The 15182-nt window shown below is 38.1% G+C and overlaps 1 protein-coding gene across 1 annotated transcript; it reads left to right on the top strand.

Moving 5' to 3' along the window:
- Positions 1 to 2536: 2536 nt before the first annotated feature.
- Positions 2537 to 5923, top strand: LOC132494178 (olfactory receptor 51H1-like). Its single transcript, XM_060105200.1, is given in 5 exon segments — positions 2537 to 2599; positions 4953 to 5232; positions 5235 to 5700; positions 5702 to 5829; positions 5832 to 5923. Coding segments are annotated over 5 exon segments (1029 nt in total).
- Positions 5924 to 15182: the final 9259 nt, after the last annotated feature.

The following is a 15182-nucleotide window of genomic DNA, read 5'->3' on the forward strand; positions in this document are numbered from 1 at the left end:
CATAGGAATCTTCTTGTGGGAAGAGGGTCTCCAACTTTCTCTAAGCTGGGTCATTTTTTTTGGTGGCTCATAATTTGGCCTTGAACCATCTGGGGACAGACTTCCTTGATTAGATAAATATAATCTTTGCACTATTCCTGGTCTTCTGGAACCTGGATGAGTAAAATGGTGGAGGGGCAGAGAGTGTAGTTTAATCTTTTTTCACTCATCCTTGAAAGGGTCTGCTATGCATTGATCCTCTCTCTCCATCTCTTTCTTTCTTTCATTGTTTCCTCCTGCAGGTAGTTTTATCACATTTTTCTTTTGCTCTCTCAGGAGACTACTTCTTTGAGGAGAACATTCTTCTTCCTAAGCCATAAGCCTGTAACTAAGCTCATGCAGTGTGCAATACAGAAATTGTCAGTAAGCATGTGGGCCCCTTATAGTCTTAGAACTTCAAGGATTGATGCATATAAGCAGTCAGGGAGGAGGTAGGAGTGGTAAATGAGATCTTATAAATCTGTAATCCTATTTCATCTTCTTTGGGGATGAGAATTTGCAGCTTTCATAATATTAATAACCATCATAGCTAGCAGACAGAGGCAGCATAACACAGTGCTTAAGAGTGTAGGCTCTGAAGTACAACACAGGGAACTTGACTCAATATTCTGTAATAACCTAAATGGGAAAATAATTTGAAAAGGAATAGTATATGTACATGTATAACTGAATCATTTTGTTGTACACCTGAAACTAACACAGCATTGTAAATCAACTACGCTCCAATATAAAATAAAAATTAAAATAAATAGAAATTAGAGGAAAAAAATGAATGTGGGATCTGGAATACGACTGCTTAGATTTAAACCCTGGCTCATCCACTTTCTTACTTCATGATCTTAGACAAGTTATTCAACCACTTGGTGCCTCAGTTTTCCTATATGCAGAATGGGAATGGAAATGATTCCTACCTCATAAGGCAGTATATACTTGATAAATATGAAGCATTATTATTTTTAAGCGCTTATTATGTGTCAGGCACTATACTAAGTGCTTTGCATGTATTCTCAATCTCTATATTGATTTCAAGAGACAAATATTATTTTCAAAGATTTTAGAGAGGAGAGTGCTGAGGGATGGACAGATGCATGAGCTTTGGAGTCAAATGGGATGTTCTTAAAGCCAGTCTCTTCTGCTTCCTCTTAATGGGGTCACTGACAGGTTTCCTCATCTCTGAGGCTCTGTTTCCTCATCTACGGAAAGGGGATGACGCCACTCACAGGCTTTGGAAGGAGGTGGATGTCATGAGATATGGGGCGTGAAAATCCTAGGTGTCTCTGCTTATTGTTACATTTTAATAAATGCTAACTGTGTGCTAAACAGTTTATAGTCTTTCCCATGTTCACAACCACTCTGCGAAGTCAGTGTTATTGTTCTTTTTTTTTTTTTTTTTTTTACGTGATAAGGGCATAACTTTTTGGTGAACTCCTTGTCACCCTGCAGCATTAGAACAGGGGGAGGAGGATGCAGCCTCCCTTGTATCACACACCGCTGAATTCTTGGGTGCAGGTGGGCTGTGCAAGGTAAATTGGCCATTGCATTCAGACGATGAGCCACAACCTGTGTGGAAAGGTTGGAAGAACTGGGAGTGATGGAAGCAGAGAGGCCTGGCTGGACTGGTTTGACGCCCACTTCTCTTAGCGTATGACTTCACCCTGGTCTCAAACCTCTGCATCTGCTTTAAAGGGAGATGGGGTTGGAGGGAGGGGACAGAAAAACGGCCTTTAAATTAGCCTGAGGACAAAGGATCGAATAACCACAAAGTGCCAGAATTGCTTTTTCTTATATGAAGCAGTTAAGAAAGTAGCCTTTGTCTTTAGGCCAGCTTGGATTTAAATCCTGGATCTATCACCTAACATCATGACCTTGGGAAAGTTACTTAGCCTCTCTGAGATCCAATTTCTTCATCAGAAAATGGGAAGATATCCCACAGGGTCAGAGGATTAAGTAAGCATATGTGTAGAGAGCATTTATAAAAGACAAATGTGTTGTTTTCTGACTCTTAATATTATTTAGTAAAAAAAAAAAATAAACTTAGGACCCTGAAGAAGTGTCAGAAAGCAAGAGATCTGGCAAAAAGCAGAAAAAATAGGGCAAGGCAAGGTGTATTTAACTCCAGCACAGTGATGCAGGGATCTCTAGGGACCACAGAGAAAGAGGATGTCCAAGTTGCTTGAGAAGATCCAAATGCTTGAGAAGGCCGTTCTATTTTTCAGGTGGGATTGTGGGCACTTGGTTGTCCTTTTACTCTGCTGTGGACAGAAGCTTTGTGCAAAACTATATGATGCCATATGGAATGACAGTCCATGAAAACATTGCTCGCAGGCGGGCCTCAAGCTGCTATTTTTGTATGGGTTAAGTGGCATCTGGAGAAAAAGCCTTTCCATCTGGGCTCTGGCCTATCAGATACTGTATGTCTTGCCTGACAGTTTGGTAAATGTTTAAGAGCTTTCTGATAGCACATGGCTTTGAGCATCAGGGCTGAGTTGAGATCAGGATGATTCACTTTGGCTTACAGCAAGTTATTCAGCCTGAGACTCGGCTCTTTACTGTGAAGATGGTAGGGAACATCCTTACTCAGTGTCTGAGCATAGTCAATAGATGATAGCAATTACTCTTACTATCATTGTGAATAATCATTATCAGAAACCAGCTGGTGGAATCACACACGCTCACATTGGAACAAATAAGCACATTCCTTTAGGGGACTCCTGCTTTACGTGAGCTTTCATTGCTGTATGCTGTTTCCTGGCACAGTTCTTGACACATAATGGAAAGTCAGTTTAGTAAGACGGTGATTGTAAAACATAAATCAAACCATCTATTTGTTCCTTCAATAAATAGACATAAAGTTGAGTGGAGGGAGGCAGACAGAAAAGACTATATATATAGATAATGCATGACATATACAGGCAAAATCAGGATAGTGGTTTATCATTGAGAGGATGGAGTGACTGGAAGGGGTAACAAGGGAGTTCTGGGAGGCTGACAATATTCTGTTTCTTGATCTGGGTGCTTGTTACATGGGTGTGCTCACTTTGAGGAAATTCATCAAGTTTTACATTTAGGAGATATAGGCTTTTCTATGTGTATTTTATATTTCAACAAAAAAGACATTTTAAGAATTATCAAATATGGTAAGTTTGATGAGTAGAATGATAGCTTATGAGTAGCATTTATAAGGCTTAGGGGAGAGGTGACTGTATAGGCTACAGATGTCGAATGAACAAGGTCCTTCCTCTTCTGGACCCAGTATAAAGATCTTACTTAGACCTGATCCTGAAGCATCAGGGACCAGTGAGGATCATTAAAGTTATGGTAGGAGATATATTCCTGAAACAAATATGATCACTGTGTTTCCTCCCCAGGCGCATACTCCTTTCAATGTCCATGCTTGCCTTTTCTTCAATATTCTGATCATGATTCGAATGGAAATTTAGAAGGTGAATCAGAATACAGAAAGACTGAAGAAAGTGGGATAGTTAGGAGGCTTTTATAATATCAAGGGAAATGTTGGTAATTTGGGCTAGATTATTTTCATTGGGATCTGAAAGGAGGGGATAGTTCAAAGTTGACTTGGGGAACATATTACAGAGTGAAAAGAGATTCTAGTTTTTTTTTTTTTTTTTCCTGGAGTTTTCATGGATAATAGGAAAGGGAGGAAGGTCCAACAGGTCTTAGAGGGTGAACTCGGGAGAAAGGGGAATTATAATTTGTGGTTCTGCTGGACGTTCAATTTACAATGTACACCAATGCACACCAATGTGAAGATACTTAATAGACAAATGGAGACAAACGTTCCCATTGCAGAGGAAAGAAGCTGGGGAGGCTTTGCAGCCCAAAAGTGTTATGTGAAGTAATGGGAATATATGAGCTTACACACTACACTCTGGGCTCCTTTCTAAATGTTATTAACCCTGGGGTTCTGGAAACTCATGATTCTCTGCCTGGCTCTGTAGGTGATGCCCCTCAAGGCCTGTCAGCTTCACCCTCCAGCCCCCAACTCTGGAGAATTTCAAAGCACTTGGTGCTGTCATAACAGCTTTTATGATAAGAGGGATGAACAAAAAGATATTTAAGAGAAAGGTGCCTTCTAATTAAGCCCATGGCCATAGGGCTGTCTCAAAGGCAAGGTCAGAAGAAAATGTACAAGTTTAAGCAGCCAGTGAGGTGGAGGTGGGATTGGGTAAGAAGGAGTTTAACAAAAGTGAATTCATCTCAGTTCCCATCTTGTTTACCAGATTTAGCTTCAAAGAACTGTTGAATACTTCCTCTAGACCAACCCACCTTCACGGGAGAGAAATTTGTCACTGTTGAGCATGTTGGAAAGAACCTTTGCGCTCCAAAGGCTTTTCCAGAAAAGATACACAGAAAATGTTGGTTCTTTAACAGCACCAGAGGAAAAAACAACCAGCCTCCTCAGAGGGTGGTTTTGAAAATACATCATTTGTTTGAATGTGTCTCTTTTGTTAACAGGTAGGTCACACTATGGAAAACCTGTCGCTAAGAATAAATAGAAATGGAGTCTAAACTGCTTGTTCCTAACATCATACTAAATTTCAACAGAAAATTATTCTCCCTTCATTACTTATTTTGAGAATACAGGCTGGAGATAGGCTTTTGGGTATAGCTTAAGTGAGAAAGGAGGTTGTTTATTTAGGCCAAAGAGAGAATAGATACTGAGAGGCTAAAGCAATAAGCAGAGATTAGCTCATAAAATTTATTCAACATCACTTTATTCAAGGAGAAGATTAAATTACACAGAAAATGGAGGGAATGGAGCTCCTCAGAGGAATGAGTTTTCTCTCATGGCCTGAGAAAGGGTGACAGGGCAGCTTTTCCTTTCCAGCCCTTAGTACTTGGTAGGGACTTTATAAGTGATGATCAAATGAATGAATGCTTCTTACATATAGGGTGGACAACTCCCTCCTGGAATCACTGTTTCCTGCAACACCAGCACTTCTGGTCATTCTACCTTCCTCCTCACTGGCTTCCCAGGTCTGGGAGCTTCTCATCATTGGGTTTCCATCCCCATCAACCTCATCTGTGTGGTTTCCATCCTGGGTAACAGTATCATCCTCTTCCTGATCTGCACAGATCCAGCCTTACACGAACCCATGTGCCTCTTCCTGTCCATGCTGGCAGCCTCTGACCTGGGCCTCTGGGCCTCCACCTTCCCCACCATGGTGCAGCTCTCTGGCTGGGTGCTGGTGAGCTGCCCTTCAATCTTTGTGCGGCACAGATGTTCTTCATCCACGCCTTCACCTATGTGGAAATTGGTGTGCTGCTGGCCATGGCCTTTGATCGCTTTGTTGCCATCCGGGACCCTCTGAACTATGCCTCAGTTCTGACCCACTCAGCCATGGCTGAAGTGGGGCCTGCCATCCTGGAGAGGGCCGTCCTGCTCAATCTCCCAGGACCCATCCTCCTGCGGTGTCTGCTCTTTCCCCAGATCAGTGCACTCTCACTGTTACTGCCTGCACGTGACCTTGTGGGTTTGGCCTGCTCAGAAACTCAGGTCAACAGCCTGGTTGGCCTGGTCTCCATCCTCCTCTCTTTGGGCTTTGACTCTTCCCTCATCATACTCTTCTATGCCCTGATCCTACAGACCGTGCTGAGCATTGCATCACCTGGGAAACAACTAAAGGCACTCAACACGTGTCTCACACCTCTGCATTGTTCTCATCTTTTACTTGCCCAAACTGGGGCTGTCTGTGTTGCGCCAAGTAGAGAAGCACAGCTACCCTGCTCTGGCAGTGCTTATGGCCAACCTGCACTTCTTGGTTCTGCCCTCATGAACCCCATTGTCTACTGCATCAAGTCTAAGCAGATCTGTCAGGGCCTCCTAAAGCACTTTCAGCAGAAAAGGGTTGATGTCTCATAGAGCAGCAGAAGGACACAGTGGCACACAACCCCTGTGGGTCAACCTGGATCTTGGGGGAGGATTAGTGGTGGAGTTAACTTTTGAAGTTTCTGAATGATTCAGATCTTATGACTGAGCCTTTTGTGGGGCAGCATCAGCTTCTATAATTACAGTTTTGGGGGACTGAGATCATTGGAAAGCATGTAGAAGTATCATCTTGGTAATCCTCTTGTTGCTCTGATCAGAGTTGAACTATTTCATACTCATATATACTGTAACATCTCCTTGCCTAAGGGACTCACTGAGAGGATGTGTGTGCATATCTATTCGTACAGGCACTTCTATCCTTTTCCCCACTGGATTTTACCCCCAACCCATTTCATTTCAAACCTAAGGAAGAACTATATTTCTATTCTATTATGTATAATAAGAATATTATGTGTAAGTAAGCTATATTCACCTTAATACTAGCCCTCTTTTCCCACATTTAATATTAACCAGCTCATATACCAAGACATAGAAAAGGGGAGTGGTTGGTGGGAAACACGTAGGATAATACTGTACCTGCTGAGTTCATTTAGCTCCTATTTACACCTTAGGGAGTGGCAGTTTTCTTTTGGTTCTCTTCATGTGTGTCTCTGCTTTGAGCTAGAGAGAAAGTTTGGTGTTGCCAAGCCCAGGGAAGCTGCTCACTGTCCATTTAGATTTTCTTGTGATTAAGTATTGATATTTGAAATTATGGTTAGGTCCACTTTCTGAGCCTGCATTAGAGCCCACAAGAGGAAAAAGTCCACATTTGTTGCTAGATTCCATCGTTTTTTTAAGAAAGAATTTCACCTAGGATTTACAAAATGGCTGTCTCTAAAACTGCCAACCCTATCAGGTATGATTAGTAAAGATTTAAATATTAATTTTCACATTCTGATGTCACTACTTAGTAACTGCATGATGGGTGAGCCATTCCCATGCATGAGACAATGAAAGGAATTCCTTCAGCATTAACAGCTCCTATCTTTCAGGTCTATATTATTTTTTTTCTTCCTTCCTGAGGGGAGTTCTTTTTATTGATTCATTTTTTTTAAAAGCCAGTTTATTGAGGTAAGATTGGCATATTAAAAGCTGTGCATATTTAGTGTATACAACTTGATGGGTTTGGCGATAAGAGGTCTACTGTGCAGCATAGTCCCTGTCATTAACAATACTGTATTGTATCTTAAAAATTTTCTGAGAGGGTAGATCTTGTGTTCCTATCAAATATAAAAATAATAATAAATAAAAAAGGCAAGAGGAAACTTTTGGAGTTGATGGATATGTTTACGGCATAGATTGGGGGGATAGTTTCACAGAGCCCTTAATTTTATTGGTGTCATCTACTTGATATTTTTGAGATGTGAGCCTTATCATTCTGACTGAACACTTTTATCACAGGAGGCTGGGTAGGTTTGCAGCAATGTACACTTTAGCCATTTGCCTTTATTTATTAAATTGAAATATAGTTAATTTACAATGTGTTTGTTTCTGGTGTACTGCAAAGTGATTCATTTATACACACACATATATATTCTATTTCATATTCTTTTCCATTAAAGTTTATCACAAGATATTGAATATAGTTCCATGTTCTATATAGTAGGACTTTAAAAAAAATCTATTTTATATATAGTAGTTTGTATCTGCTACTCCCAAACTCCTAATTTATCCCTCCTCCCATTCCCCTTTGGTAACCATAAGCTTGTTTGCTATGCCTGTGAGTCTGTTTCTGTTTTGTAAATAAGTTCATGTTTATCATATTTTTAGATTACACATATAAGTGATATCATATGATATTTTTCTTTGTCTGAATTACTTCACTTAGTATGATAATTTATAGGTCCATTCAAATGACATTATTTCATTCCTTTTAATGGCTGAATAATATTCCATTGTGTGTGTGTGTGTGTATATATCTGTATATTACATCTTTATTCATTCATCTGTCAATGGACATTTAGGTTGATTCCATATCTTGGCTATTGTAAATAGTGCTACTATGAGCATAGGGGTACATACACCTTTTTGAATTATACTTTTGTCTGGGTATATGCCCAGGAGTGGGATTGCTGGATCATATGGCAACTTTTTAGATTTTTAAGGAATGTTTGTACTATTCCCCATAGTGGCTATATCAGTTTATATTCCCACCAACAGTGTAGGAGGGTTCCTTTTTCTCTACATCCTCTCCAGCATTTAACATTTGTAGACTTTTTGGTGATGGCCATTCTGACTGGTGTGAGGTGACACCTCATTGTAATTTCGATTTCATTTCTCTAATAATTAGCTATGTTGAGCATTTTTTCATGTGCCTCTTATTGGCCATCCATATTCTTTGGAGAGATGTCTGTTTATGTCTTCTGCCCATTTTTTTGATTGGGTTGTTTGGTTATTTTTGATATTGAGCTGTATGAGCTATTTGTTTATTTCAGAAATTAAGCCATTTTTCTTCTCATTGTTTGTATATACCTTCTCCCATTCCACAGACTGTCTTTCTGTTTTCTTTATGGTTTCCTTTGCTGTGCAAAAGCTCATAAGTTTGATTAGGTTTCATTTGTTTATTTTTACTTTTATTTCTATTGCCTTGGGAGACTGAAGAAAACATTGCTACAATTTATTTCAGAGAAAGTTTTGCCTATATTCTCTTCTGGAGTTTTATGGTGTCATGTCTTATATTTAAGTCTTTAAGCCATTTTGAGTTTATTTTTGTGTACGGTGTGAGTTAGTGTTCTGAACTTCATTGATTTGCATGTAGCTGTCCAGCTTTCCCAACACCACTTGCAGAAGAGACTGTCCTTTCTCCACTGTATATTCTTGCTCCTTTGTTGAAGATTAATTGACCGTAGGTCTGTTGGCTTTCTGTTCTGTTCCATTGATCCATATGTCTATTTTTGTACCAGTACCACACTGTTTTGATTACTGTTGCTTTGTGGTATTGTCTGAAGTCTGAGAGGGTTATGCCTCCAGCTTTGTTCTTTTCCCTCAGGATTGCTTTGGTAAGTCTGGGTCTTTTATGGTTTCACATAAATTTTAGGATTATTTGCTCTAGTTTGGTGAAAAATGTCATGGGTAATTTGATGGGGATCACATTAAATCTATAGATTGCTTTGGGTAGTATGGCCATTCTAACAATATTAATTCTTCCAATCCAAGAGCATGGGATATCTTTCCATTTTTAAAATCACCTTCAATTTCTTTTTTCAATGTTTTTTAGTTCCTAGCATACAAATCTTTAACCTCCTTGGTCAGGTTTATTCCTACATATATATTTTTTGATGTGATTGTAAAAGGGAATTTTTTTAACTTTCCCTTTCTGATATTTCATTGCTAGTGTAAAGAAATGTGACAGATTTCTGTTTGTTCATCTTGCATCCTGCTACTTTGCTGAATTCGTTTGTCAGTTCTAGGGGTTTTTGTGTGGAGTCTTTAGGGTTTTCTATATATAGTATCATGTCATCTGCATATAATGACAATTTCACCTCTTCCCTTCCAGTTTGGATTCCTTTTACTTCTTTTCCTTTTCTGATTGATGAGGCTAGGTCTTCCAGTACTATGTTGAATAACAGTGGTGAGAGTGGGCATACTTGTCTTGTTCCAGATTTTAGAAGGAAGGCTTTTGGTATTTCACCATTGAGTATTATGTTGGTGGTGGATTTATTATAAGTAGCTTTTACTATGCTGCAGTATATTCCTTCTATACCCACTTTGGTGAGAGTTTTTATCATGAATGGATGTTAAAGTTTATGAAATGCTTTTTCTGTATCTAATTGAGATGATCATGTGTTTTTTGTCTTTTCTTTTGTTGGTGTGGTATGTATCACATTGATTGATTTGCATATGTTGAACCATCCTTGTCACCCTGGGATGAATCCAACTTGGTTGTGGTGTATGATCCTTTTTATGTGTTGTTGGACTCAGTTTGTTAATATTTTATTGAGAATTTTTGCATATATATTCATCAGAGATATTGGCCTTTTATTTTTTGGTAGTGTCTTTGTTTGGTTTTGGTCATGGTGGCTTCATAGAATGACTTTGGGAGTGTTCTCTCCTCTTCAATCTTTTGGAAGAGTTTGAGCAGGATCGGTTTAAGTTCTTCTTTTTATATTTGGTAGAATTCCCCAGTGAAACCATCCAGTCTTAGACTTTTGTTTGCAGGGAGTTTTTTTTTTTTCCTTCTAAAATTACAGATTCAATTTTACCTCTAGCAATTGGTCTGTTCAAATTATCTATTTCTTCTTGATTCAGTTTTGGTGGGCTACATGTTTCTAGAAACTTGTCCATTTCTTCTAGGTTGTCCGGTTTGTTGGCATATAATTGTTCATGGTGTTCTCTTATAATTTTTTGTAGTTCTGTGGTAGTGGTTGTTATTTCTCCTCTTTCATTTCTTATTTTGTTTATTTGGGTCCTTTGTCTTTTCTTCTTGGTGAGCCTGGCCAGAGTTTTGTTGATCTTTATCCTTTCAAGAAACGAGCTCTTGGTTTGATTAATTTTTTCTATTATTTTGGTCTAAAATCTTTGTTTTTATTTATTTTCATTTAAAAAAATTTTATTGAAGTATAGTTGATTTACAGTGTTGCATTAATTTCTTCTTTACAGTAAAGTGACTCAGTTATACACACACATATATATATGTATGTATATACATACATATATACATACATATATATATATGTGTGTGTATATATATATATTCTTTTTCATATTCTTTTCCATTATGGTTTGTCAGAGAATATTGACTATAGTTCCTTGTGCTATACAGTATGACCTTGTTGTTTATCCATCCTGTATAAAACAGTTTGCCTCTGATAATCCCAAGCTCCCATTCCTTCCCTCCCCTCCCCCCCACCTCCCTTGGCAACCACAAGTCTGTTCTCTATATCTGTGAATCTTTTTTTGTTTCATAGATGTGTTGATTTGTATTGTATTTTAGATTCCACATATAAGTGATATCATATGTTATTTGTCTTTCTCTTTCTGACTTACTTCACTTAGTATGATAAGCTCTAGGTCCATCCATGTTGCTGCAAATGGCATTATTTCATTCTTTTTGATGGCTGAGTAATATTCCATTGTATATATACCACATCATCTTTATCCATTCATCTGTTGATGGACATTTAGATTGTTTCCATATCTTGGCTATTGTAAATAGTGCTACTATGAACATAGGGGTAAATGTGTCCTTTCGAATTATACTTTTCTCTGGGTATATGCCCAGGAATGGGATTGCTGGGTCATTGGCAACACTATTTTTAGTTTTTTGAGGAATCTCTATACTGTTTTCCATAGTGGCTGCACCAATTTACATTCCTTCCAACAGTGTAAGAGGGTTCCCTTTTATCCAAACCCTCTCCAGCATTTGTTACTTGTAGACTTTTTGATTATGGTCATTCTGACTGGTGTGAGGTGGTACCTCAAAGTAGTTTTGATTGGCATTTCTCTAATAATTAACGATGATGAGCATCTTTTCATGTACCTATTGACCATCTGTGTGTCTTCTTTGGAGAAACGTCTATTTAGGTCTTCTGCCCATTTTGTTGTTTGGATTGTTTGTTTTGTTGTTGTTGAGTTATAAGAGCTGTTTGTATATTTTGGAGATTAAGCCCTTGTCAGAGGCATTGTTTGAAAATATTTTCTCCCATTCCATAGGTTGTCTTTTCATTTTGTTTATGGTTTCCTTTGCTGTGCAAATCTTGTAAGTTTGATTAGGTCCCATTTGTTTATTTTTGCTTTTATTTCTCTTGCCTTGGGGGACTGACCTAAGAAAACATTGGTATGATTTATGTCAGAGAATATTTTGCCTATGTTCTCTCCTAGGAGTTTATGGTGGTATACCTTATGTTTAAATCTTTAAGCCAGTTTGAGTTTATTTTTGTGTACAATGTGAGGATGTGTTCTAAATTCACTGATTTACATGCAGCTGTCCAACTTTCCCAGCACCACTTACTGAAGAGAATGCCTTTTTCCCATTTTATATTCTTGCCTCCTTTATCAAAGATTTTTTAAAAAACATCTTTACTGGAGTATAATTGCTTTACAATAGTGTGTTAGTTTCTGCTGTATAACAAAGTGAATCAGCTTTATGTATACATATATCCCCATATCTCCTCCCTCTTGTATCTCCCTCCCATCCTCCCTATCACACCCCTTTAGGTGGACACACAGCACTGAGCTGATCTCCCTGTGCTATGCAGCTGCTTCCCACTAGCTATCTATTTTACATTTGGTAGTGTATATATGTCCATGACACTCTCTCACTTTGTCCCAGCTTACCCTTCCCCCTCCTTGTGTCCTCAAGTCCATTGTCTATGTCTGTGTCTTTATTCCTGTCCTGCCCCTAGGTTCTTAAGAACCATTATTATTATTATTATTTTTAGATTCCATATATATGTGGTAGCATACGGTATTTATTTTTCTCTTTCTGACTTACTTCACTCTGTATGACAGTCTCTAGGTCCATCTACCTCACTACAAACAACTCAGTTTCTTTCTATGGCTGAGTATATTCCATTGTATATATGTGCTACATCTTCTTTATGCATTCACCTGTCGATGGACACTTATGTTGATTCCATGTCCTTGCTATTGTAAATAATATTGCAATGAACATTGTGGTACATGACTCTTTTTGAATTATGGTTTGCTCAGGGTATATGCCCACAAGTGGGATTGCTAGGTCGTACGGTAGTTCCATTTTTAGTTTTGTAAGGAAACTCCATACTGTTCTTCATAGTGGCTGTATCAATTTACATTCCCACCAACAGTGCAAGAGGGTTCCCTTTTCTCCACACCCTCTCCAGCATTTATTTTTTGTAGATTTTTTGATGGCCATTCTGACCGGTGTGAGGGATATCTCGCTGTGGTTTTGATTTGCATTTCTCTAATGATTAGTGACGTTGAGCATCCTTTCATGTGTTTGTTGCCAATCAGTATATCTTCTTTGGAGAAATGTCTATTTAGGTCTTCTGCCCATTTTTGGATTAGGTTGTTTGCTTTTTTGATATTGAGCTGCAAGAGCTGCTTGTATATTTTGTATATTAATCCTTTGTCAATTGCTTCATTTGCAAATATTTTCTCCCATTCTGAGGGTTGTCTTTTTGTCTTGTTTATGGTTTCCTTTGCTATGCAAAAGCTTTTACGTTTCATTAGGTCCTATTTGTTTATTTTTGTTTTTATTTCCCTTTCTCTAGGAGGTGGGTTAAAAAAGAAAGTGCTGTGATTTATGTCATAGAGTGTTCTGCCTATGTTTTTCTCTAAGAGTTTGATAGTGTCTGGCCTTACATTTAGGTCTTTAATCCATTCTGAGTTTATTTTTGTGTATGGTGTTAGAGAGTGTTCTAATTTCATTCTTTTACATGTAGCTGTCCAGTTTTCCCAGGACCACTTATTGAAGAGGCTGTCTTTTCTCCATTGTATACCCTTGCCTCCTTTATCAAAGATAAGGTGACCATATGTGCATGCATTTATATCTGGGCTTTCTTTCCTGTTCCACTGATGTATATTTCTGTTTTGTGCCAGTACCAAACTGTTTTGATTACTGTAACTTTTTAGTATAGTCTGAAGTCTGGGAGCCTAATTTCTACAGCTCCATTTTTCTTTCTCAGGATTGCTTTTGCTATTCAGGGTCTTTTGTGTTTCCATACAAATTGTGAAATTTTTTGTTCTAGTTCTGTGGAAAATGCCAGTGGTAGTTTGATAGGGATTGCATTGAATCTGTAGATTGCTTTGGGTAGTAGAGTCATTTTCACAATGTTGATTTTTCCAATCCAAGAACATGGTATATCTCTCCATCTGTTTGTATCGTCTTTAATTTCTTTCATCAGTGTCTTATAATTTTCTGCATACAAGTATTTTGTCTCCTTAGGTAGGTTTATTCCTAGGTATTTTATTCTTTTTGTTGCAATGGTACATGGGAGTGTTTCCTTAATTTGTCTTTCAGATTTTTCATCATTAGTGTATAGGAATGCCAGAGATTTCTGTGCATTAATTTTGTATCCTGCTACTTTATCAAATTCATTGATTAACTCTAGAAGTTTTCTGGTGGCATCTTTAGGATTCTCTATGTATAGTATCATGTCATCTGCAAACAGTGACAGCTTTACTTCTCCTTTTCAGTTTGGATTCCTTTTATTTCTTTTTTTCCCTATGATTGCTGTGGCTAAAACTTCCAAAACTATGTTGAATAATAGTAGTGAGAGTGGGCATCCTTGTCTTGTTCCTGATCTTAGTGGAAGTGGTTTCAGTTTTTCACCATTGAGGATGATACTGGCTGTGGGTTTGTCATATATGGCCATTATTATGTTGCGGTAAGTTCGCTCTATGCCTACTTTCTGGAGGGTTTTTATCATAAATGGCTGTTGAGTTTTGTCTACAGCCTTTTCTGCATCCATAGAGATGATCATATGGTTTTTCTCCGTCACTTTGTTAATATAGTGTATCACATTGATTGATTTGCATATATATTGACGTATCCTTGCATTCCTGGGATTATCCCCACTTGATCATGGTGTATGATCCTTTTAATGTGCTGTTGGACCCTGTTTGCTTGTATTTTATTGAGGATTTTTGCATCTATGTTCATCAGTGATATTGGTCTATAGTTTTCTTTTTTTGTGACATCTTTGTCTGGTTTTGGTATCAGGGTGATGGTGGCCTTGTAGAATGAGTTTGGGAGTGTGCTTCCCTCTGCTATATTTTGGAAGAGTTTGAGAAGGATAGGTGTTAGCTCTTCTCTGAATGTTGATAGAATTCACCTGTGAAGCTCTCTGGTCGTGGGCTTTTGTTTGTTGGAAGATTTTAAATCACAGTTTCAATTTCAGTGCTTGTGATTGGTCTGATTATATTTTTATTTCTTCCTGGTTCAGTCTTGGAAGGTTGTGCTTTTCTAAGAATTTGTCCATTTCTTCCAGGTTGTCAATTTTATTGGCATAGAGTTGCTTTTAATAATCTCTCATGATCCTTTGTATTTCTGCGGTATCAGTTGTTACTCCTCCTGTTTCATTTGTAATTCTATTGATTTGAGTCTTCTCCGTTTTCTTCTTGATGAGTCTGGCTAATGGTTTACCAATTTTGTTTATCTTCTCAAAGAACCACCTTCTAGTTTTATTGATCTTTGCTATTGTTTCCTTCCTTTCTTTTTCATTTATTTCTGATCTGATCTTTATGATTTCTTTCCTTTTGCTAACTTTGGGTTTTTTTTGTTCTTCTTTCTCTACTGCTTTAGGTGTAAGGTTAGGTTGTTTATTTGAAA

This window comes from Mesoplodon densirostris, chromosome 7 (assembly GCF_025265405.1).
Source record: "Mesoplodon densirostris isolate mMesDen1 chromosome 7, mMesDen1 primary haplotype, whole genome shotgun sequence".
Classification (NCBI taxonomy): Eukaryota; Metazoa; Chordata; class Mammalia; order Artiodactyla; family Ziphiidae; genus Mesoplodon; species Mesoplodon densirostris.